Here is a 25,146-nt window from a genome sequence, read left to right on the forward strand (position 1 = left end):
GGGCAGGCACGTCTTGGGTTGTGGGCTGAATACGAGGTTAAAGGAACTTCCCAGAATGCCTCACAGGCCTCCAGGTACCCCCCAGGGTATAATGATGGAATCTTAAAAATCCTAGAGTTGTTTTTTTTTTTTTTTAAGATTTATTTATTTATGCAGACAGAACTGGGGCACAGGCCAGAGGTGCAGGGACGGTGAGAGGATTCACCAGAGACAGACTGGGGAGCAGAGCAGACAGATGGATGAAGTACACTGCTGAGGGGAGCAGGGGGCGGGTCAGGAGAGGTCTGCCGCGTCATGTGGGTCGGCTCTGGGGCCCGGGATCTAACTTGCACTAAAGCGACTGCGCTAGCTTGCAGTGCTGCATCCCAACCCATTGCACCACCAGGGAGGGCCCAGAATAAAAAAAAAAAAAAAATCCTTGAGTTTTTAAGTGATGGGAATGTTGAGTGTGAGTTCCCACAGAACTGTAGGCCACTCCTAGATAGAAGCACAGGATTCTGAGAGCAGATCTCAGAGATCATGGACACCCACTAGAGGCCAGCTACATGCAGTCGGCCTTCAATCTCTGACAGAAATGCCGGTATCCCTCCTCCTCCTCCTGTCATCCTGTACTCCACCCACCCGACCCCCCAGGGCCTGATGTTGTAATGCAAACTTATCTTTGCCAAGTCCCTTCCAGCGATTTGACTGGGAGATAATGGGTAAACCATGTCACCTATCATGGGCTTAGCACCTGTTACTGGGCATTCCTCACAGGGCGTTCAGAAAGGTAGTTGGATTTGGGGCACCGTGTGGGTGTCCCTCTTCATGGAGAACTGGTCTCCACTTGCCATTGCTGGCCTGCCCTCCATCCCTTGTGGAGTACTGGGCACCTGCCAGAGACTGGGGTGCCAGTTACAGCCTCACTCCCTAGATAGACAAGGGCTGTGGCAGACAGAGCCAGGGGGAGGAGGGCTTGGGAACCCAAAGCTGGCTGAGGGGGGTTCCCAAAATGGGGTTAGGAGCAAGAGGGGAGGTGAGCCTCTCCGAATGATGGGGTCGGAACACCTTCCAGAGGTGGTAGCCACAAAACTGGGTTCAAGGAACGAGAACTTCAACAGGACAGCAGTACAGGCAGAGGGTGCATCCTGCACGAATGCCCTGAGTGCGGGCAGGAGCCATCAGTTCTGCAGGAGCAGATGCTGCAGGGGCTGGGGTGGTAGGGGAAGACAGGGCCCGTTCCGGAGTGCTTCCTGGCTGGCAAGAGAAAACCCCAGCCTGCGGGGGGGGGGGGGGAGCAGGAGGGGCGGGCGCTGGGGGCCCGGGCTGCCAGGCTGAGGAGTGACCCGAGCCTCCCCTGGACTAGTTCGTGAAAATGATGGTGCTGGTGGTGGTGACGTTTGCCATCTGCTGGCTGCCCTACCACTTCTACTTCATCCTGGACAAATTCTGGAAGGACATCTACCACCAAAAGTTCATCCAGCAGGTCTACCTGGTGATCTTCTGGGTGGCCATGAGCTCCACCATGTACAACCCCATCATCTACTGCTGTCTCAACCACAGGTGAGCGCCCCCGACCTCAACCCCAGCTTCCTCCCCTCAGCCTTCAGGGAACCATAGGCTGGCCCTCTCTCTGCCCAAAGCTTTGCCCCCCCCCCCCAGCCAGTCATTGCTCTCAACATCTGTCTATTCCAGCTCCTTTCTGGGGCTACACTGGAGACAGGAAGGACAGAGAGATGGAGTCAGAGAGAGGCAGGGCAGAGGAGGAGGAGGAAAGGAGTCAGGGAATGAGTGAGGTTACCCCTGACTTGACATTTGTAAGAGCTTCCTGCGATGAGGAAAAACTCAGGACTTTCCTGGTCAGTACCCACCTGGACTGCTCTGATGGGACTTTCAGAGCAGCAGAGGACCAACCATGGCAGAGACAGCCAAGATCACCCCTCCCTCGGACACCATCAGCTGCTCCAGCCTATACTTCTGGGAAGGTGGAGTCACAGCGAGGGGCTGGCACTTGGGGTTGGGCTAGGCAGGAACCCCAACACCCAGAAGTCCTCTTAAGAGCAGCACATTCAACCTCAGAAAATGCTGCGGGGGTGCTGTGGGACAAGAGAGAGGGCCCCCTCTGCTCTTTGTGCCTTTATCACACCCCTGCCCACATGTACGGGAATTACCATGAGGGGCTTTGCTGCTCAGGATCTTTCTCAGGCCAGCTATCAGGGGTAGAACAGAAGGAAGTGAGAAAACCATGTCTTTGAGTATTTAATGGCGCCAGAACCCTCCTTTGTCTCCTGAGAGGCAGAGGCAGGTAACAGGAGGGAGATGGATTAGTTATGCCCATTCTACTGATGAGGAAGCAGAGCTCAGAAAGGAAGACTGCTAAAGCCACACAGCAAGGATGGAGCTTGAATCCATCGATCTCCAAGGCCTGTCATCTTGACACATTTCTCTTGGATACAAGGGTCTGTATATCTGGAAGCGACAGCCTCCTGGCAGCAGAGTCCCTGGGTATCTGACCACCACCCCCGGCCCAAGTTTCTGAATCACTCAGCTTGGTGACACTAACATAAGACGGGTCCCCCTGGCAGGCATCTCCAATAATGTGCCTGGCACTGTCCCGGGAACTTGGGAGATACCAGCAAGCAAAACCATTGAGGGAGGGAGCTGAAGGGAGCTGAAGTTCTAAAGGGGGAGACAGACCAGAAGCAAGTACAGTGAGTAGGCGAACCACCTGGTGCATTAGGTGATAGGTCCTATGGAAAAGAAAAACCAGGACTGGCTGAGGGAGGAGAGGCAAGGGTGGGACAGGGGTCACAGTTTTCCAAGACGGTCAGGGTGGCCTTGACCTTGAGGAGCCTTTTGAGCAAAGACTTGAGGATGGTGTCAGCCCATTTCGCTCTGGGTAGAGGGGACAGTGAGGCAAGGGCTAGTCCTCTGACATGAGGGTGCCCCGGGGGCCTCTGAGCAGGGGAACATGTGCTGACTTCCCTGTTGAAAGCATGAGTTCAGCAGCTCTCGGAGGTAGAAAAAGCAGGGAGATGTTTAACAGGCAGTCCCCAGTGGTGATCCCAGTGAGAGAAGTGGGCTGAATCTGCTATTGCTAAGTTAGAGCCAACATAATTCCGCAGAGGGAGTCTGGCCTGCAAGAGGAAGTCAAGGACAACTCCAAGGCTCTTGACCTGAGCAACTGGAAAGATGGAGAAGTTGGGACAAGGAGGACTGGGGGGAGGATGACGGTGAGCTCAGTGAGGACATGCCGAGTGTGATATGACGGGTAGAGACCATTAAGTTCCCATAGCAAAGGCATTTGTTAGGTCACAGTGTGGAATCTTGTAGAGCTTCAGGGGGATGAACCAACAAGGTCCTGCTCTTCTGGAACATGGAATCCTGAATCTCCTGGGAGTACAGCTCCCAGCTTACCATAGTTTTGTTTATGATTCAAATTGTTAAGGCTGCTTTCTCAGCTAGCAAGCCAGTACACCATCCTGAGGGCAAACAACCTTCAGTACAGTCGCCAATAGATTGCATGAGGTGTTCAGCGCTTTACAATAACTAGGCTTTGTGTTAGATGTTTTTGTCCAACTGTAAGCCTTAAAGTACCTGGGCATATTCAAGGTTGATTCAGCTGAACTGTGACCTTCGGGAGATTAGGTGTCCACATGCATTTCCGACATACTTTCAACTTACAACGTGTTTATGGGGACCTGACCCCACCACTAGTCGAGGAAGATCCGCTCAGCTCTTTCCCCTCGTGGCTGCCACTCAGATCATGTTTCTGCTCTTCCGATGGCCAGCATCCCCCTTCTACAGCCCACCCCCCAAGTCAGTCTGCTGCTGCTTGTCTACATGTCCCCTGCCCCCTCCCCCCATGATGCCACGGCGACAGCTCATTATTTTCTAAGCAAATGTCCCAAAGCTTTGTAGTTCTACATGTATTACTTTTTTCAAAGCAGTGCCGTGGAGTAGCATTAAAGGCCTGACATCATCAAAGGCCCAATTTTTAAGACTCCTCTTCAAAAACTCCTTTAGGAGCCATTTAGCAAGTCAAGCCAAAACATCTGTTAACATTTACATGATTTCTTTTTCTCTGTCAGTAAGAACAGCTTAATCACTCATTTCAATCCCTAGAGAGCTCTAAGTTACTCTGGGTTTGTCCAGAGCTTTAATGGACACATTCATTTAATCATATGTCCCCTAGACACTGAGAATGACAGGAAATTAGGAGAGGAGATGTGCTCCTGGTTGTGGGGACCACACAGCAGCTCCTGTAACTACCCCCCTCACTGCTTTGCTCAAGGTGACCCTCTGACCCCCAGGTTTCGCTCTGGATTCCGGCTCGCTTTCCGTTGCTGCCCATGGGTCACGCCAATCGAAGAGGACAAGATTGAGCTGACTCACACTCCGTCCATCTCCATGAGACTCAACAGGTGTCACACTAAAGAGATTGTGTGCATGGCTGGGGATCTGGCCCCCTCGGAGGCCATCAATGGGCAGGCTGGGGGTCCCCCAGAAGGTGTACTTACCGAACTTTAAAGCCTTGGGCCTGGCTGCGGGGTGAGGCTTAGCAACCTTGGAGTAGACCAGATCTGAAAGTCTGGCCCGTGCCTCACCCTTCACTATACCAGTGGAAAATAAGATGCAGCCGGGAACTCTACAGCACATACCGACTCTAACGGGCCTCCGCCCTCTGCCCCAGATAGTGCTTCAGGGAATCCAATAAAGTCAAAATCTAGGACTATGTACTCCAGGAGCTGCAAGCTTAGATGGCTTTCTGGGGACATGCTACGTAACAAATGCACTGGATCCAGCCTAAAAGAAACGCTGCCAATGGGTGATAAAGGCAACCAACTCTCCTGCTGGGCACTGGCAAGTGGGAAAGATGGGCACTCACAGGACAGCAGGTGAGCAGCTCTGGACAGATGCCGTGTCCCAGGAGCCAGATCTTCTGCATCTTTCAGGAGAAGGCCAAAACCATATCTGTGCGACGCTCAGCATTGTTAGATCTGGCCTGCATGTCTGTCAACTTTGGGTCAAGTGACTCAGCACCGGCCTGTGGCAGTGAGTCATTATCTGGCTAAAAACGCAAGGGATGAAGCTTCTGACTTTGCAAAGACCACCGCCTGGCAGGTCCTCTGCCCCAGCAGCTAACTCAGCTAGCAGCACAAAGGGGGGTACAGTACAAGAGGGGGTGCCATGTCAAACGAGCCTCAGCTGTGTTATCTCGGGCAAGTCATTTCAGCCTCTTCCTGCACTGAAGGCAAGACCGCCTCGCCTCACAGGGACCCTGAGAGGGTGGGAGAGGGAGGCCTAAAAACGGGTAGGTCAACAGGCCAGGAGCCGGGTAAGCCGCGGCATGGCTTTCACGAGGGCCAGGTCAGCCACCTCCCACAAATGCCCCTTAACACACTCTCACCTCACTGCTGCAGCAAGTTGGCAATATCAGCTATCCTGAGGGCTGCAGGCAGGTCTGGCCCAGTCTACCTGCTTCCGACTCTCTCCCCCCCACACACACACAACACCCTCCAGGGCCCCTTGAGAAGAATCACGTGACACTGAAAATGCACATCAAGAGTTTAATGTTACCTGCTTCTCCACAAAGATCACCGGCAGCGCCAAATAAAGGTCTCACCAAACCAAATGGGCATGTAGTCAATCCCGGAAGGGTTGGAGCAGCGGGGAGCCTCCGTGGGGAGCCTCCTCAAGGAGCTGCAGTCGCAGCTTGGGAGACTCACGTGCCACCCCAATCACGGCACCAGAATGCAGACTGAGGTGGGGGTCCCCCATCTGGATGGGGGAGAATCCAAAGTGGCAGCTGTGGGGTGGAAGAGCAACCTCAAGGTCGAGGGGCCCAATTTCCTAGGAAGGGGTCAATTTAAGGTGGGGAGAGGGGACAGCACAGTCACCCTGCTGCCCTGGGCTGCTGCAAGATTTCCTCTGTGTGAGGCTGGGGGTCTCTCATCTGCCAGACAAGATGATAAAGGGGGTGGGTGGTGTTGGAAGCTGCCCTTTCTTCTCACTGAATCCAAACAGCCCCTGGATGCCAGGTGGACTTTCTTTGTTCTAACTACCAGTGAGGAGGACAGGGGCCTTACCTCCCGCACCTTGACCGTGCTGGGGTGGGGCTGCTGGAGCCTCTCTGGGGTAGGGCTGTGGGGCTGGAACAGGGAAACAGGAGGGCAGGTGCTGGAAGACAAGAGGAAAGGCTACTGCTATAATACTAGGCAGGGAGGGCCACGCCCAGTGAGGGCTGGGAGCTGAGGAACACCATTTTCGTTTCAAACTCTCACCCTCACAAAGAAGGCCACAAAAATCCCCTGGGTGGGGGCTTTGCTGCATCCAGAATGTCCTCCCCTTCCCTAAGCATTAAGCATCACTCGGGTCTTTGAACTGGTACAAAGTTTACTAGGTCATACAACATGGCTCACAAAAGCAATGGGAAATTCCGATGAGGGCATGGATGGTTGGTTGATTGGTTGGTTGGTTCCTTTTACCCAAATGGAGACAAGACACTTCCCCGCAGCAATGCCCACCTCCCCCCACCCCACAAGACAGACAAGATTCAAGACTGTCAAGACTGTCACACGTGGCGATGACCAGTCCCATGGACACACAGCTCAGTGGCACTGACACACCCCCACAGGCTCCTCGTGGTGCCCGCCAGCAGCAGTAGCTGGGGTGAGGGGGGCAGCAAACTGCCCCGGGGGGGTCCCGGCAGTGTCTGCTGGTGTTGGTACATCTCACACAGGATGTGTCCCCGAGACAGGCTGCAGCGGCACACCAGGCCTGTCAGATGGTGAGACTTTTCATCTGGAGCCAATAAATAACTCTGCTGGATGAATGCATAAATTAGGAATGGATGCCACTAAACTTCACGCGTGGGGAACGTACAACCAGGCTGAAATCAAATCATGCAGAGTGTCAGGGCAGGTGAAGGGGAGCTGGAGGTGAGAGATTATCGACAGCACACACTCTATTTTGTACCCTACATTATACGCCATTAGTTGGGTTGTGTTTCCTCCCCGCTGTGGCGGTGGCCAGCCAGGGCATGGCATCTCCCAGCAGAGCCGGCTGGGAGCTGGGGTCGCCGCTGGAAGAGAGAGGTGCTGGAAGGGCAGCAGACTGGGGCCCGGGGCTCTTAGCTGCTCCTCTCTTCTCGGAGCCGGACGCCCACTGCCGTGATGAGGGCCGCCCCCTTGCCGCTGCCGTCCTCGGACAGGAGGAAGGACACGGTGCACTTTGGTGACAGTTCCGACACGGTTTGGTGCATGATTCGGGAGAAGCTACAAGAGATAACAGGAAAATGAGAGTCCGGGGGTAGGCAGAGGAAGCAGAGACAATGGACCCACCTGGAGGCACTAAGATACCCTAAGAATGAAGGGGCACACAAGAGGGGAGGCACCACTGAGAACTAAGTAGGTGCTGAGAGGAAAGAGGGTACACCCCATCCTATCACCACAGCTCAGCAGGGAGGCACAGCTGGGAACCCAGCAGCAAACCCCTCTGAACAGCTGCGAAGGGCCAGGCATGAGCCTCAAAGCTGGAGACAAAGGAGACTGAGAACTGAGAGGGAGGGACCCCGGGGCATGGACGGGGGGCCATGGAGGAGGGCACAGGATGACCCTGCATTGGGTCAGTTCAGCAGCCACATGGGGAGAAACTGCATCCAGTCCCAGCTGTCGTCCTCTGGAACCCACAGCCCAGCCCAGCCCAGCCCCAACTGTTGCTGTCCAACACAGGCGCCCGAGCCAAGGTGAGGATGCTGGGGTCATGGGGCTCCTCGAGGTTAAGTACCACCCTTTGCTGAGCACTTATCAGGTGACCCACACTGTATATACATAATTGTCAGTGCTGCTAGTGACTGCAGCGCTAGATGAGACTGCAGAGATTAAGCAATTGAGTGCAGCTTCCAAATGACGGTGTCAGGATTAAATCCAAGTGTGTCTAGTTCCACAGCCTACCTCTAAACCACACCATGTGCTACTTCAGGTAAGAGGAGGACAGATACCAAGGTGGAGGGCAGAGGTGGCATGAAGCCAGAGAGGTGGTTCCATCCCAAGCCCTGGCTATGAGGTGGGTGACACTTTCTAAGTGGGCTGACATGATGGCCTCGTTTACATGGATGGACCCAGTGCAGTTAGTAGTAGCACTCTCTTCATTGGCAAATAGTTTTGACAACAAACAATATCATCACTCTGTACCAGTAGTGGATCAAACAGTAGATGGGTGACATCTCCTACTTGACCAAAGAGAGGCCATTCCCTACCCTGTGCAAAGCCCAGGACCTAAACTGCTCTCATCCTCCAAGTCTCCTGACAAACTGATTAGCAGGTGAACAAGACAATGGCCTGCTCCTCCTCTTTCCTTTACTCCCCTCTGCCCACTTACTAGCCTCCAGCCAGACTGCAGATAACCAAGCTGATGCCCCCTTTCCTGCTCCTCAGACCACATAGGCTCTGCATGGCCTGAGAGGAGCCCAGCGGTGTTGGAGAGGCATGCCCAGATGCCAACATAAGCTGACCCAAAGAAGCCACTGCTCTGCCTGCCCAAGAATCCTAGTTAAACGTCACAGTGGCTCTATTACTTGCAGAGGCCCCAGTTCCTGCACACACCACCTTCCGTTTGGCCGTCTCCTCATGAGGAACTTCACAGACAGACCCCCAAAGCTGGTGCCCCATAAGCACACTGGCCCGGAAGCCCCGCCTACGCCAACAGAAGCCCCGCCCACACCGACAGAAGCCCCGCCCACACCGATAGTAGCCCCACTCACTGTGGATGCAGCTTGTAGAGCGTCCCGTCCACCCCCACAGTGACGTTGAGATGGTCCAGGCCTCTGTTCTCTCGTATCTTATCCACCACAGCTGCCATGCCAGCGCCACACAGCTGCGCCGCCCTCCTGGACACCACCCCGCACACCGTCTTCACGAGGATACTGTCGTCGCAGGTGCTGTCCAGGCCCAGCTGCTGGAGGATGGCCCGGACCTGCAGCAGTGCTAACCGGTCACTGTGGTGGGCAAAAGCCGAAAGGCCGGATGAGGCAGGACCGGCAAGAGCAACCCAAAGGCCAATTCCAAAGAATTGGACCCAAGTCTCCGAACTTATTGACAAATAGGATTGGGTGGGGGTGGGGGGGTTGGTGCTTACTTTCAAAATAATATTCATTTGCTTTTTCAAATGACCCCCCCCAAAGTACTGCATGTTAATTTGTAGAAAAATGGGCAAATCTAGAAAAATTAAAACTGCCCACAATCCTAACACTAGGGAAACTGCTTCAACATTTCAAAGTATTTCCTTCCAGTCCATTTTTCCTAAAAGCACTAAGTCATCTCTTTGTTCTTATGATATGCAAAATGGACTCATCCTTCATAGGTGGTTTTCTTTCTTGTGTTCTTTTCCACCTTAATTTATACATCTGCGCGGCCTGAGGAGGATTGGAAACCACCGCTGTAATATTCTATTGTGGGAAACACCTTGACTTAGACTTGAAGTTGTTGGGGGTTTTCTGGTATCATCAAGTAACTTTCTGGTCAAGTTTATGTATGCATCTCCGGTAGTTTCATTTTTTCCCTCGAGGATACATTTCTGGCTCAAAGGGCATTTGATACAGATTGCCAAATGCTTTTCAGAAAGTTGTATCAATTTATCCTCCCTGGGAGGGTATGGCCCTACTTGTCCCAGTAGCAAGCGGAACCTTAACTGTCTGACCCCTTGCTTTGGATGGCACCAGGCTGTGGCCTGACTCATGCTCCTCTCTCAGGGCTGAGCACGCCTCTGGCTCAGGTAGGCGGTGAGTGTTACACACAGGTGGCAGATACAGGCAGCGGGGAAAGCAACCTAGCAGGCTCCAGCAACCTGGGGTTGCTCTTCCCACCCTTTTGAAGAGAGGTGGCTTCAGCACACCTGCTTTTGCTTTGCAAAGCACTTTCCCTCCTTCGCTCACAACTCGTGGTGGAAAAAGGCAAAGGCAGATGGAATGCCTCCTCTAAATGAGAAGATGTGAGACAGAAGCTACCGATGTGGGGTGTGCAGACAGGGGGCCAGTGACCTCGTGCCACCTTTGAGATCAGGAGAGCGTGGAGCTACAGCAACGGTTCTTGGGAATTCTGGATTCAATGCCCCTTCGATACAAAATTTATAATGCACCTTTGCTATCCTAAAATGAAGTCTATACATGCTGCTTAGCAAAAATCATCTCAAACAAATGAATGTATCCAACATAAAAGATGATAAAAGGATAGTTAAAATAAAAGTATATGACTCCAATAGGTACCTTCTCAGGTCCTACCACTCTAGAAGAGAAAAAAACCCTCATAAATGGCCAAAATAACCCCGCAGGATGCCTGCCCCACCCCCTCACTAGCCAGATCCACTGCTAACAGGCCCATACTCACCTCTCAATCTGAGAGAGATACTTGGTCTGAAAGATGCCCCAAGTCTTCAGCGACTCAGAGATCTGCCCCCGGAAGAGAAACCCCTTCTTGGTGAAGTCAATCAAGATGTTGCGGACAATTTCACCCAGGTACATACCACTGATCATCTTCTCAAACCTGAAACAGGAGGAGACGGCTGAGGGCTGAGGGATCACTTCAGTCTCATGGCATGCCCAGGAGGAGGACATGGGCCAGGGACTGAAGTATCCTCCACTCCCCAGGATCACAAAACCACCAGCACTCAGGTCTGCCTCCCTCTTCACTAACCTCCCTTTGCCTGGCAAAATCCCACTCCAGCTCTCAGCCCAAGACACCTGTCCTCCTTGCCCAGGATGGCTTCCTCTGCCCAATTCCAGCTCCTCCACACTTTGCCCTTCTAACAACGCATGTGGGTTCATCCCTCCAGTGAACACCCCCAGACGATGAGATGTGTGCCTGGCTCAGCTTGGAGACCCCCAGGCCTACACAGTCTAGCTCCAGGCACCCAGGCAAGTGTCCATATGTACCTAATATATGTGCAAAATAAGCAACCGACTTGGCTAAGTCTTAAAGGATCAAGAGGACAAGGGGAGCATTCCTAAATTTCTGGAAGGCTCTACAGAGGCACAGGGTTCCGGCTAAACACCCATCAGAGTGCAAAGCCACAGAGGCTGGAGAACTCGGGAGGTCACCATACACCTGAGCCTGTTCTTGGGGTTTTTAATTGCTGTCCTCTCCACACTGAAGGGCCCCCCAAATAACAAGAATTTAAATGTTCTCAAGCACATACCCACCTCCAGTGTACCTGCCCCTCCCCCACAGGGAAGATCCACTAGAATCAATATACTCAGAAGAGTCAGGTGATCCATGGAAAAAAAACCATGAAATAGCATTGACTCCCAGAAAGGGTCACTGCAGTTACCGATTCCCACCCAGTCCTCACTGACCAATGAGCCAGTCTTTGCTGCTGCTACGTCCTTACCACTTTGCAACACCTGATCTTTCTTTTGAACACTGGGGGTCTTCGTTTAGAGCCTTTGGTGGGCAACAGCAGCTAGCTACTAGTCTCTAGGTAACACTGTTCTTCACTAGATTCATCTTTCTATGATAATACGTTGGTTTTCCCCCTCACTAAATCTACAAAGGTGAGCTGATTTAAAGAAAAACATCAAGTAAATAACAAATAGGTGGTATTCCAAAAAGACAAAGATCGTGAGTGACTGGAGAACAACTTATGCTTGCCTTTCTCTGCTCCTCAGCATAACTTGGACCAACCCATCTAGGCTAGGCAGAGGATGCCAGATTTCTGGGAGCTTGAGACAAGGACACCCTCATCGGCAGAGCTTCAAATAGCCACTAGGTGGTGCAGGCGGCTCTCGCTGAGACGGACCAATCCTGCTGGGCCAGGGCCTCAACCTGAGGGTAAGCCCCCTACCGGCTTCCCCAACAGTCCTTGACTACTTCCCCACCACCACCACCCACCTCTGCCCTTTGATAAATTTAGGTCAAGTGTGTACTATTTCCACTAAACAACCCAAAACTTATTGACCAAGAGGTTTCTATTAATCTGATGGGAAAGAAACAGAGCAAGAGGAGAGGCCCAAATACTCCAAAAATGGTCACTAAGGGAAGTGGTGTGGCCACTGCCACCCAGTCTGGGCGTAGTCCTGACAGGACATCAGCCCTCAATCCTGAACCCTCTTGCACCATGTGGGGGCGCACCCCTCTCCCTGTCCTTGGGCCAAAAGCCAAGGTCAGGTGTGAACCTCAGGGCGCAATCACCAAGCCTCTGTCCAAACCGCACTCCTACTAGAAACTTCTTGGTTGCAACAGCGGCAGGCTAGCTGCCCAGATTCCCTTAGATGACTCCTCCTCCAGGCAGAATTACCTTTGTTTCCCAGCATTGAGTGAATGATCATCCACCATCCTGTCATAGTTCGTTCTGATATCATCCAGACACCCGTTGTCCCCAAAGGCACCCCACTCCATGTTGATACACATCCGTCCCACATCCCCATCCACCATCTGGACGTTCTTCATTTCTTCCATGTAGCAGGCATTGGATCCAGTCCCTGAAAGAGGGAGAGGAGGGGATGAAGGGCTGGGGCTTGCGGGGAGCATCTGACAGCGGGGCCTGGGATCCCACAGACACAAGGCACATTTTTAGAACACCGTGATAGCTTCACTTTCCCAATGTTTTCCAGGAAAAACTTCAAGAGCTGGAATTAAACCAGGTAGCACTGATGAACTTATTTACATTAGGTTGTCGGAAAGTTATGACTCATTTTTGCTTGAAAAACAGAAAAAAAAATATGTCATGATTTTCCAACAAGCCAATGTCCCTGTCCAGGCAGGGACATATTTGGTAGGAAACGGGTAGGTGGCCCTGCAAGAAGGAATATGTATTCCTTGATGGGAGTCTGGGCAATATGCAGATAGAGAGGATCTTTCTCTCCACACATGGGCTTGTTGACCATCATCCTGTATACCTGTCCACTTCTCTTTTATTATCAAAGACATCCGTGGAGGATGTCTACTCAGTGAGCTTTCTAGTGTTGTAGAATGAAGTCCACAACTCAAAGAAGATGAGTCCTAAGCATTTCAAGGGAGCCTTTCTAAATCACCTCTCTGGTATCACAGACTTCTTTGAAAAATCTGACAATTCTCCCAAGAAACAACATTCTCCTGTGTATACCCACACACTGCACACAGCACCCTGGCAGGAGGCCTCCAAGGGCTCAGGAACCTCTGATTTCCATCCCTGACCTCCCCAGAGCAGATTACTTGGACTGTGGCCCCTGAGGGAGGACTCTCTGCTGCTCCCACCCAAGAGGAGGTAAGTTTGGACACTGAGAAGCAGCGATCACAGCAGCTTTCATTGCCACCATATCCAGCTGTGGCCACCAGCTGTCTCAGTGGATGGATAGAACATTTAAAATTAACCCATCCAGGTGTCCTTCGCATGTATATTATTCTGTGCAGCTGAATCAAATGAGGAGCCTCTGAGAACTCAGGAGGCCTGGGGCCTGAGACTCTGCATTCCCAAGAAAAGCTTGCAGGTGACGCTGCTGCTGGTCTGAGACACACTTCAGAGTCAATGCTCTAAAGCACCACCGACTCCTCCCAGGTGAGATGTGACTGCAGCTGGACAACATCATTAGCGCACACGAAGTCGTCCTCACTGGCGAAGACCAAAAGGGCTTTGGCGGTTTTGTAAAAGTTTATAAAAAGCCCATTTAGGGCTCTCCCTCGTGGTGCAGTGGGTTAAAGCACAACATTATGAAGCTTTCCACAGCCACAGCAGCACAAATTCAATCCCCAGCCAGGGCGGTGACCCACTTGGTGTGCAGACCTCTTCTGACCCGCCCGCTTCTCCCCTCAACAGTGTACTTCATTATCTACCTGTTCTGCTCCCCATTGTCTCTGGTGAATCCTCTCACCCTCTGCACCGCTGATCTGTACCTCAGTTCTCTATGCATAAATAAATCTTTTTTAAAAAGAAGCCTATTTAAATGAGGTCAGGAGGTTAGAAGAAAGTTCCCACGGCTGCTCAATCAGCAAACCATGGACCCTACATGTCCCGCAGCTCCGGTGAGAAGTATGTTTCTCTGTCCCGGCGGCAGCCCCTTCAGAGGTTAGAAAGGGGATGCTGGTTTTTGATCCAGGAAGAACATGTGTGTTTCGCCATGAGACTGCATTTTCTAAATTGCCTTAACAGATAAAAAAAAAAGCTCATACGCTTTCTGCATGGTAAGAATGCAGACTGTCCAATCCTGATAGAAAATATATGGGTATTAAAAGTAGACCTACCATAAGATCCCGCAGTTCTCCCTAGAGTGCCCATAAAGTAGAGGGGGCATATATTACACAATGGAATACTACTCAGCCATAAAAAAAGATAAACCCCTGCCATTTGTGACAACATAGATGGAAATGGAGGGGACTGTGGTAGGTGACATAAGTGAGAAGGAAAAAGACAAGCACCAGGGGATTTCACTCATATGTGGTACATAAAAAATAATAATAATAAAATAAAGCAAGGGAATTCACAGAACAAAACCAAAACAAACCCTGGAAATCTGACTGTGGAACTGAGGACACCAGAAAGGGGGGGGGGGGGCGCTAGCAGCAGGTTTAGGGTGCTCACTGGACTATAGTGGAGGGCTGGTGGTGCATTGGTGGGGGACATGGTGTGATAATGTAAGATCTGTAGAGGTGTGAAGCCGCACCCCCAGTACACAGTGTTATCCATCATTGCCATCTCATTAAACATTAAAAACCTGCTTTTTATGGGACAATGGTGATGGCACACGGGTGAATTGGTGATAGGAAGCCCACAGGGATTGCAGCTGAGATGGAAAAAGGCACAAAATGATGTAAAAATAAACTATTATAATAAAAAAGCATAAAAAAATCTGCCTTTTGGTTATCGTTTCTGAATAAACCCATTTTGTTTGTGAAATAGCCGACTGCTTTTTGTTTAAAGTCATCATCTTGGATGGCCCACCTGGGATCCAAAGAATGATCTTGATGACATGGCTGGTGGGAAAGAGATGCTGGTGCCCACTGACAACCCTGAGCCCTGCACGCGGCACCCTGGAGTCGGGGGGGTCAGTCGTGTTTTGCCCTTTTGGTATTGAGCTCTACGAAGACTTATGTATTCCAGAACTTTCCTTGGTTTTGATTAGCCCTTGTTCTCTCTATGGGTATCTGCACTTTAGAAATCAGGTTACCCCTGACCACAATGTGTCAGCCTTTGGCCAAATCAACATTCTCACAGCAGCCGTGTTGGCCTTCGGTCCACCAGGTGGAACTGTGGTTCTAGCCTGGACTAAGGAGCTCAGCTTAGCACGACTGCTTTGAATACAGCCTGCTTCCTTATTGGAAACACTGTGCTGTTTGTGTGAGTACTCCAGGGCCTTTGACCTGATTTCCTTCTGGAAATGGGAGTTTCCTAAAAGGAACTGGCCATTTAGGAATTCCTGGCTCTAATTATAAATGAAAATGGGATCCCCATTATCTGAATGTTTTAAGGGTGTTGATGATCCTTCCAAAAAGCTCAGTGTGTCAGAACCACAGTCTTTCCTCATACATATTTCTCACTAAAAGGATTAAATTAACCAAAAGAAAGTCAGAACACGAATGTTGATTATGGGAAACTACTGAACTCCCCAAACTTACTTTTCTTAAATCAATATTGGACAGCCTGGCTCTGAAATTTCTAAAACTGAATGGGAAGCCTATTTCAAAGGGTATCTGGAGGCATCCAATTATTATCGGTAGTCTAAAATGGCCTCCTTGCAAAGTGAAATGTTAAAATTAACTGAAGTGAACAATTAAAAAAAGATCAAATGGCTTTGGGAGGCTCCTTCCTGATTCTTACTTGCCTTGCCTCTGGGCCACTGTTTGTGCTCAGGGGCCACTGTACTGAGGTATTTTATGGCGATCCCTCGGGCACCCTCACCTCCCTTCCCTCTGAACTGCCCACCCCTCTTCACACCTCTACCTTCCCCAGCCTGCTTCTCTTGCTGGCCAACACTTCCCCGTAGCCTCTCTCTTTCTGATCCCTGCTCTGGACTTAGGACAACCTGCCCTCTTCAAGTTAAATTTTCTGAAGATCGAGATAAACCTGAAATTTCTTATGTGCCCTGGATGAAGGCTGAATTGTCAGTCATAAAGAGCTTCCTAAAGTCACTGAGAAGTCTTACAGGTTTGCTAAAGAATTTGACCTAGCTATGCACATTTACCAACGTGGGTTTGGAGAATTAACAGCAGTTAACTCATGTGCTTGTTGGTGACCGTCAAGTTAAGCAGTGGATGGAACTTGCCAGATGGGAAAATCCTGAAAAGGATTCTCTGATGGACTTTATCAAATAATTCCATTTTTCTAAGCCCACTGATTGAGACAAAAATCAGACTTGTACACAAAAGCCTGATGAACCTGTTAGTAATAATTATAACTGATTTCCAAGTGTTCTCAAAGAAAATTCAAGTCTTCCTTCTGAAGCTACATCTTGTTTGGTTGTTCTTTGGTTGACTGTTAATTGGCTGAATTGAGGCATTTCTCAACTAGTCATAAGAAGCAGAGTAAAACAGGAAAGTGGGTCCTCCCTGGTGGCACAATAGATTAAAGCTATCCTCACGAATTCGATCCCCAGCCAGGGAGGTGACCCACATGGTGTGGCATACCTCTCCTGACCTGCCCACTGTTCTCCTGAGCAGTGTGCCTTAATCAGTCAGCCTGTTCTGCTCCCTGCTCTGTCTCTGGTGAAGACTCCCACCTTCCTGCACCTATGGCCTGTACCTCAATTCTTATATGCATAAATAACTCTTTTTTTTTTTTTTTTAAAGATTTATTTATTTATTTATACAGAACTGGGGTATAGGCCAGAGATGCGGAGGGTGAGAGGATTCACCAGAGACAGAGTGGGGAGCAGAACAGACAGATCGAGGAAGTACACTGCTGAGGGGAGCAGCGGGCGGGTCAGGAGAGGTCTGCCACGCCATGTGGATCTCCTCCAGGGCAGGCGGGAATCGAACTCATGCGGAAGTGGGTTTAGATTCTCAGTGCTGTGCTTTTAACCCGCTGCGCCACCAGGGAGGGCCCAATAACTCTTTTTTTTTAAAAAAAAAAAAAAGGAAAGTATGTCCACTCTAGATCTAGTTGGTGAAATAGCTCACTCCTACTTCACATAAGGCAACGAAAAAAAAAAAGATGGCAAAAATCCTTAATTTCAATCCCACCAAATAAAAGTTTCCATATGAAATCAAAACAAGCCTCCTAATTTCTGTTATTGTTTTAAAGCAGGTCAAAACTGGGGTGGACACTGGACAGGGAAACTGTCACACATGCATTTCAAACTCCAAAAGCCTTCCACCCAGCTTTTCCAGGGTCCTCTTAACTCTGTGATAGGAATCTGAGAACCTACAGGGACTTTTCCCAGCCCATCCTCTCATCCCCACTATATGATTAAACGATTGGTCCCCCAGTAAAACGACATCATTGTTGCTTCATCAACTGGAGTTGATGGGTCTTATCCTCCCTCAACAGCATTCATAGATCAATATTGGTAGGAAATACTGGCAAACCTGCAAAAAGTGCCTCCCATACTTGTTCTACCTGTCCAAAATACAACTCAGGAAAGCCTGTTCTCACAGTTCTTGGATATTCTTAATTGCCTATTAGGCCATCAAGGTTTGGCAATTGGACATTCATACAATTACACCTGTCTTGTGGATGTGAATATGTGTTAGTCATACCATGATTTAATTACATTATGTTTCTCACTGGACTGAGGCTTTCCCCTTTAAACAGTAAACTGCCTATTCTTCAGCCTAAATTCTTCTGGAAGAGATTATCCCTACCTGGGAACCCCTCTTGAATTTCATAGTGATGGAGGAACCCATTTAACTGGTCAGGTATTTCAACAATGTTTTCACTATACTTACGACTCAATCCTCTGGTTTAGCTGAACTCACCAACAGCATTATTAAAACTCAAGTGGCTGATTTGTAAAGGTCCTCTAAACACCTTAGCCAAAAGCACTGTCACTGACCCTTCTAAATCTCAGATCCACCCTATTTGGAACTCAAAACCTCTCACCCTTTGAGACAGTCACTGGATGCTCAATGTACCTAGGCCTCACTTATTGAAGGCGATAACATTCCAATGTTGTAAAAGTCTAACTGCTTCTATCAAAAATAACCATGTTATGGCTGACCATCTCTGCACAGAATGCTCCCTGGAGATTAAAGACCCTAAGGAACAACCTTGCAACCTGTGGAGATTTTACTCTATTGGAAAAGAAACTTCCAGAAAGACCCTGGAGCGTAACCAGAAAGGTACATACCAAGCATGGCTAACAAACCCTCTGTAAGCAAATGTCATGGAAGGTTCTTGGGCTCACATGATACATCTTAAAAAAGCACCAAATCCTATTGGGCCACATGCCATCCGGCAACCTGTTGCCTGACCTGGGCATTTTTATATCAAAATGGGACATGGTGCCAGGAAAGGTCCTTCTGGGCACTGAGGGACAAAAAGGTCACTGAATCTTGGATGCCCCTAATTCATGACCAGCAAGGCTTTCACAGTCTTGCTTAAAAGGGGAAATTTTGAGGTGTAAAATACAGAAACCTTATTAAATGAGGTCAGGAAGCTACAAGAGAGTCCCCATAGATGCACCATCAGCTAACCACAGACCCCACTAGCCCAGCGCTGAGGGCACTGCTGCCCCACCCCAACAGGAAGAGTGGGGAGGTCCTCTTTACCTGGCAGTAGACCCTCCAGAATTTACATAAGGGGGTACCAGCTTTTGATTTGGGAAAAACATGTGTGTCTCACTATGAGGTTATACTCCACAAATTGCTTTTTGGTTGTTATTTCTGAAAAAAAAAAAAAAAAAAAAAACAACTCTATTTTGCTGGTGAAATAACTGATTGCTTTTTTGTTTGAAGTCAACATTTTCAACCCCTTTCAAGAAACTTAGAATTTGCAGATGTGTCTGTTATTTTCATTAACTGTGTAACTGGATTGTTTTTGTTCTCTCATCTTCTTTTCATTCCAAATAAAACAGGAAGAGAAAAGGAACCACAGAAACGATGGGGGTGGGGGGCAAAGGGTGGAGGCTGTGAAGAAAGGAAGCTCTACCACTGTGTCCTTGAAGTTCAGTGCGAAAAGATCAGCTGAGGGGAGCAGAAAGAATGGTTTTGTATGGGAAGGCGGGGGAGGGGAGCCTTGAAGAAATCCAGCCCCAGCCTGGGACCAGAAACACCTAGTGGGCCTGCCCTGGGCAGGCCTGACCTCCAGCCTACCAAGAGAATGTGCTGTGTCACTCTAGCTTTGCATTTTACACCTATGCCCATTCATCAGCAGGGGCGGGGTGGAGGGAGGGTGCAGGGCGGAGAAAGGAAGCCTTGCAAAAATAAAGAGACAAAGAACACAAAGTCAGGATGCAAACAACCTTTTACCTTTTTCCACAGGAGGCCAATAAAAAAGTCTTCCCACACCCAGGACTAAGACCTGCTGGGCCTTATCCCAATCCCAGAGACACTCAGTTAATGCCTGGGCAGCAGGGTGCCCCTCCCAGTCCCAGTAGGGTCCCCAGAGGAGGCACTCTGACACTAGCAGCAGCATCAACTGGACAAGTGGTTTTCTCACAGTCCAAATCAAAATGCTCCAGGGAGTATGTGTTCTTGTAGCCCAGACACATAACAATGGAAGTTTAGAGCAGAAAATTTAGGGTGGAGGTTTTCATAAGGTCAAAAGCAGCGTTGGGGTAGGGATGATTAACCAAAACCAAATGTGGGAGTTGTTAAACCCCACTGGGCATCAGAGCTGGGATTAGACAGGATTATCTATTGTTACAGAACACCAACCTAATCTTACCCCAAAGCAATGAAGTGCCCCAAAGGATGAATCTCCCCCCCCACCCCCCCAGCACTATATGAAGATATCCCTTACTCTGCAAAATGCTAGCCTTGTCCTAAAACTGCCCATCTGTGTCCATGCAGACATCTCTTCCTCTTAATAAACCTACTCTTAAGAATGCAGTGTTTGCCTGCTGGTGGGAATGCAAACTAGTACAACCACTATGGAAAACTGTTTGGAGGTTCCTCAAACTGCTTAACATGGAGCTTCCCTATGAAAGAGCGATCCCACTCCTAGGTATCTACCCAAAAGACACAATAACATAGATTCAAAAAGTTACCTGCACTCCCATGTTTATTGCTGCTTTATTCACAATTGGAAAGACATTGAAACAGCCCAAATGCCCAAAAATGGAAGACTGGATTAAAAAGATATGGTACATATGCACAGTGGAATATTACTCAGCAACCAAAAAAAAGAAACACATGCCTTTTGCAGCAACATGGATGGAGCTGGAAAAGATCATGCTTAGTGAAATAAGCCAGAAAGAAAAGGAAAAATACCAGATGGTTTCTCTCATAGCAGGAATATAACAGACCAGGCGAGAAAATAATGATAATGATGAACAGCTAAATACCAGAGACATTTTGTGGGGGTGGAGTGGGGAATGGGAGCAAAAACAGTGGGGGGAGGGAAATGCACTGGACTATGGGGATGGCACATGGGTGACTGGTGATGGGAAACCCAAGGGGATTGCAAATGAGATAGAAAAATACACAAAATTATGTAAAAATAAGCTATTATATATATTAAAAAATGCAGTGTTTGCTTGTCTGGAGAGTTCTGGAAGTGTAAAGTGGTAGAGGGACAATGCTGACAGAGATACTACCCACGTTGCCACACAAGAATGAGCTGCTGACACAAAGTTCCACAGAACAGAGAAACCCAGCCTGCCCTGCCCCAAGCAGAGAGGGCTCTGGCACACCCACCTACAATGAGTCCAACCTCACAGGTGGGCTCCTCATAAGCACAGGTCATCATAGTGCCCACCGTGTCGTTGACCACAGCCACCACATCCAGTTCAAATTCCTTTGGAGAGAAAAGAACATGGTATTAGGGGAAAGACAGCTCTGCCTGGCTTGAATTCTGCCGGTTCACTCTTAACATACTGCTGTGAGATAGCCACAGTGCATCATCTGAAAGAGTGTGCTTATCAGCCTAGGAAGTGCTCCAGCTACTGAATACATACTCTAATGACATATCTGACATCTGATATCTAAAGAAAGAAGTATTTTACCCATTTCAGTTGGCACTGAGTACTATAAAGGGAATTTGTGAATGAAGAAAGTTCAAGAGACGGTTGTCATATGTCTCTCTTTTCTTTTTTCTTAAGTTTAAAATATTATAGCCTTTCAGAGGCCAAAATGGAAGTATCAAATCTATTTCTCAGAAACTGTCCTGCAGAAATGGTCACACGGGTACAAAATGTTATATGTGTAATGATATTTACTGCATGCATTATTAGCCAGAAAGAGAAACAACCCAAATATAGCTCCAAAGAGGCAATATATGCTTCTGGCAAACAATGGAATCCTATACAGCCAAGAAAAAGAAAGAGGTGTGTCTATATACACAGTGATGTGAAAAGATGTCCATTTCATGTTGGATGAAAAAAGCAAGTTATAAATATAGTTATAACAGTATGATTCTGATTTTAAAACTGTGTGTTGGTATATGTATGGAAACAGTTGGAAGAAAACTTAAACTAATAGTCATGAAATGAGTGAAAACAGATCATCAGGTTCTTTTCGATGAGTTATTAGCTGTTGTCAGGCATCCCCCAGGTACCATGGATCCCTCGTTCAACACATTCATTTTGGTCTCCACAACTGCCTATGTCTTTGTCTGCTTTTTTGAACTGGAAACACTTAGTGTTTTTCTTTTACTTCTTAGCAGCTCCTCATTCACCCGTGAGTTAAATAAAGTCTTTGGAATTTTTCAATTTATACTTTGCCAATGTCTTCCAGCCAAGGACTATTAGAAACACACCTTCGGTTGAACAAAGCTGGGCTGACTGACTGGTTGCCACAGCTGGTAAGGCTGCTAAGAAAGTGCTAGAAAAAACTTGTAGGGCTTGAGTGTGTATTAGCAGTTTGGGCTCTATACTGAATGCCGTCAGGAAGCAGGGGTGATTCTCTGAGTCTGCGCTGAGCTGAGGCTGCAACATGATTACAGCCAGGTCTGCCTCCTGACTCCATGTGGTCACACAGAGGCTGCGTGGAGCCCGTGCTCTGTGAAATCGTGTTTTACAGGAGAGCACTAAGGCGTCATGGCATGCCGGGCTGCTTTGCTCTTTACTGATGGCGTGAGTCATGATTTCACTGTTTTTGAAAAAAACTATCCTTTAACAATACAAAACTATCCACCTGGATTTTATCGCTTACAGCTATTATCCAGGTACATGCTGCTGTATGGTTTGAATTCTTTACAAGCAAATACAATTTTTATAACCCCCACAAAACAGAGAGATTTTTAAAAAGCATCCCTTGGTAGTTACCTCTCTCCTTTTCACCGCATCCCTTAGCAAGGTTGCTACATCATGCCCCACACAGTCCGTAGCCTTAAAACCCTTTGTCCAGGTTATCAAGATTCCCTAAAAAAAAGAAGACACAGGGAGAGTCAGGTTTAATTAAACTTCTGGGCGGAGTAAAAAGTTTCATTCTCTCCTCCTCAGTAAACATCTGCTGAGAGGTGACAGCAAGTTAAGGTCTGAGGCACAAAGCTGCAAGATGGGGAGAGAGGCCCACAGTCCCACCCCTACCCTGTGGGGCGTCCACACAGTGGTCTGGATAACACCCACTTCACAGATGGAGAAACGGAGGCACAGAAGGTTATTGGTGCTATCTCTGGTACAACGGACTAGTTCCCCTGAAGAACAGAATGTCAACAGCGGGAGCAGAGAAGCTCAAAATTTTAATAACACTGTTACTACCTAAGGTAAACTAGGTTTAACCAGACTGAAGTCATGCAAGGTGATGGTATAAGCAAGGCCTTTAAGAACCACAAAAAACAAGTGTGTGAGGATCCGATTTCTGACATCTAAAAGGCCTTAAAGAAAAACAAAAACAAAAAAATCAAGTCAGAACCATGACTGGATTAACTGGCTTCCAGAGGCAAGAAGCCCTACCTAGCTTCCCTAGTGCTGCCAATTATAACCCTGGCCCAAGGACCTGTGTGATCTGATGCCACCTCTAGGCCTCCGCCCTGTCCCACTCCACCTGTGACACACAGAGGCATGTGCAAGCAATTCCAGCTCGGCAGGCCTGGTCTCACCACCATGGCTCTGCATGTCAGTCCCCTCTGCACGGAAAGCATCCCACCCCCACCTTCAGCCCAGTGCTGGGTGCTGGAACTGCTGGTATGTGGACCACGATGCCCCAGGGACTGGGGGGGTCCCTGAGGATGAGAACCACAAATCCAGCGCTGTACCCAGTTTAGTCCTCAGCAGGTGCTTCAGTCCTGACCCTAGATCCTGTTTCATTCCATTAATTAAACCTTTAGTAAGTGTCAGCTCTAACAGAACAATGTGTTAGGGCCTGTGGGTAATGCGGGACCTTGTTCAAGGGCTCATGGTATAGCAGAAGAGCAAGTCAGGTCACTAAAGACTGCGGAAAAAGTGTGATACCCAGGCAGCACTCAAAAGAACAGAGAACACAAAAGAGGGTGAGGTTCTTTTTGCTTGGAGGACCAGAAGGCCTCCCTGAAATGGTGTGTATTTAAAATAAGAGAGGGCCCTCCCTGGTGGCACAGTGGGTTAAAGTAAAGCACTATGAAGCTGTCCACAGCCACTGCAGCATGAGTTCAATCCCCAGCCAGGGAGCTGACCCACATGGGGCAACAGACCTCTCCTGTTTCCCCCACTGCTTCTCTCAGCAGTGTTCTACATCAGTTTGCCTGTTCTGTTCCCCACTCTGTGTCTGGTGAATCCTCTCACCTCCTAAGCCTCTGGCCTGTACCCCAGTTCTTGTACGCATACATAAATAAATCTTAAACAAACAAATAAATAAAATAAACTGTGATGTACTGGAGAGTGTGACATAGAGCCTGGGTCAAGCTCATGTGACACCAGAGTCACTCTGCCAACTGGGGGATGGCACTGATGTAAAGGAGCCCTCAAGAGCCAGCCCGCCCAGCCGGCCATGGGGCAGTGAGTGCTCCAGTGCCTGACACCCAATGGAAAGACTCACCTCATCCAAGCTCGTCTGTTTGCAGGGAAATGAGAAGGTGAAGCCCAGAGGCATCTTAGGGCCTTTGATCCCCATGTAGTCCAGGAAGTCAGAGATGCAGGAGACGATGTGGTCAAACAGCTAGAGGAGAAAAGAAGGGTTACCCATGTGCTCTGATTTCCTATTTTCAGTGCACACACATTCACTGTCACCCTGACACACGCAGAGCAAGCTTCTCTAGGATCCTCACAGGCCCCTGAGCAGCACAAGCTCAGTGTGGCTGAAAATGCCCAGGCTCTCAGGCCACAATGACATCATCACCATGATGGCACCCCAAGGCAGGTGTCGGGGGCCACCGATGCTGCTGGTCGTGTGTTCCACTCACATGCCACAGCGAAGGAAAAGCCAAACAGACTCACTTCTTCCCCAGTGCCCTGCATGATCTCAATGGGAATGGCATAGATCTTGTTGTGCATTTCTACAGTTCTCTTTTTCCCACTACGGACTTTCACCAGCAAGACGCGGAAATTTGTTCCTCCGAGATCCAGAGCCAAGAAGTCACCATGTTCTGTTGGAGTTAAGAACACAAAGAATGTCAAAAACAACCAAGTGCCTGTTGGCAGCTAGTAAGCCACAAATGCAGGCTTTTAAGGGAATTAATGGGGAGAATTAAATACAGGGGAGAAGCTGTGAGTTTTCCCTTCAGCACAGAAAGGAGTGAGCATCACTAACTCACTGACCCCCACGACCTCTGAGCAACACTAGAGGGACCAAAGACCCCATGAATGAACCACTTGTCTGTTATAATAAACAAACTTCACCAGGGTTCCTGAAATGCTTGCAACAATGACCTGATTTTAGGGAAAAGAACATAAATCAGTGTAGAGAGCATTTGGAGGAATGGCCACAACCATTCCCTTTCTTGGCCTCATGCTTCCTTCCAAAATGACTGCAGTTCTTTCCACCACAAGATGGAGTCTGGGCCCTCCCTGGTGGTGCTACAGGTTAAAGCACCACATTATGAAGCTCTCCAAAGAGCACGAGTTCAATCCCCAGCCAGGGAGTTGAACCACACGGCGCGGCAGACCTCTCCTGATCCGCCCACTGCTCCCCTCAGCAGTGTACTTCGTCAATCTGCCTGTTCTGCTCCCCACTCTGTCTCTGGTGA

The 25,146-nt window shown here is 49.0% G+C and overlaps 2 protein-coding genes across 2 annotated transcripts in view; one reads left to right on the top strand and one right to left on the bottom strand.

The window, feature by feature from the left end:
- TACR2 (tachykinin receptor 2) overlaps nucleotides 1–4,569 on the top strand; it is an 11,697-nt gene extending 7,128 nt beyond the window's left edge. Inside the window, exons 4-5 of the mRNA XM_004681072.2 lie at nucleotides 1,346–1,542; nucleotides 4,293–4,569. Of these exons, the coding sequence (XP_004681129.1) occupies nucleotides 1,346–1,542; nucleotides 4,293–4,509 (414 nt within the window). The 3' untranslated portion in view covers nucleotides 4,510–4,569. The remainder of the gene's footprint in view (nucleotides 1–1,345; nucleotides 1,543–4,292) is intronic.
- A 960-nt stretch (nucleotides 4,570–5,529) lies between these two features.
- HK1 (hexokinase 1) overlaps nucleotides 5,530–25,146 on the bottom strand; it is a 70,141-nt gene continuing 50,524 nt past the window's right edge. The window contains exons 11-18 of the mRNA XM_004680819.2: nucleotides 24,398–24,546; nucleotides 24,000–24,119; nucleotides 22,310–22,405; nucleotides 20,742–20,841; nucleotides 12,271–12,454; nucleotides 10,365–10,520; nucleotides 8,744–8,977; nucleotides 5,530–7,256 (exon numbers count right to left, since the gene is read on the bottom strand). Coding sequence (XP_004680876.1) covers nucleotides 7,112–7,256; nucleotides 8,744–8,977; nucleotides 10,365–10,520; nucleotides 12,271–12,454; nucleotides 20,742–20,841; nucleotides 22,310–22,405; nucleotides 24,000–24,119; nucleotides 24,398–24,546 — 1,184 coding nt within the window. The 3' untranslated portion in view covers nucleotides 5,530–7,111. The remainder of the gene's footprint in view (nucleotides 7,257–8,743; nucleotides 8,978–10,364; nucleotides 10,521–12,270; nucleotides 12,455–20,741; nucleotides 20,842–22,309; nucleotides 22,406–23,999; nucleotides 24,120–24,397; nucleotides 24,547–25,146) is intronic.

The sequence above is a fragment of the Condylura cristata genome, unplaced genomic scaffold (genome assembly GCF_000260355.1).
Source record: "Condylura cristata isolate star-nosed mole 26May11 unplaced genomic scaffold, ConCri1.0 scaffold00011, whole genome shotgun sequence".
NCBI lineage: Eukaryota > Metazoa > Chordata > Mammalia > Eulipotyphla > Talpidae > Condylura > Condylura cristata.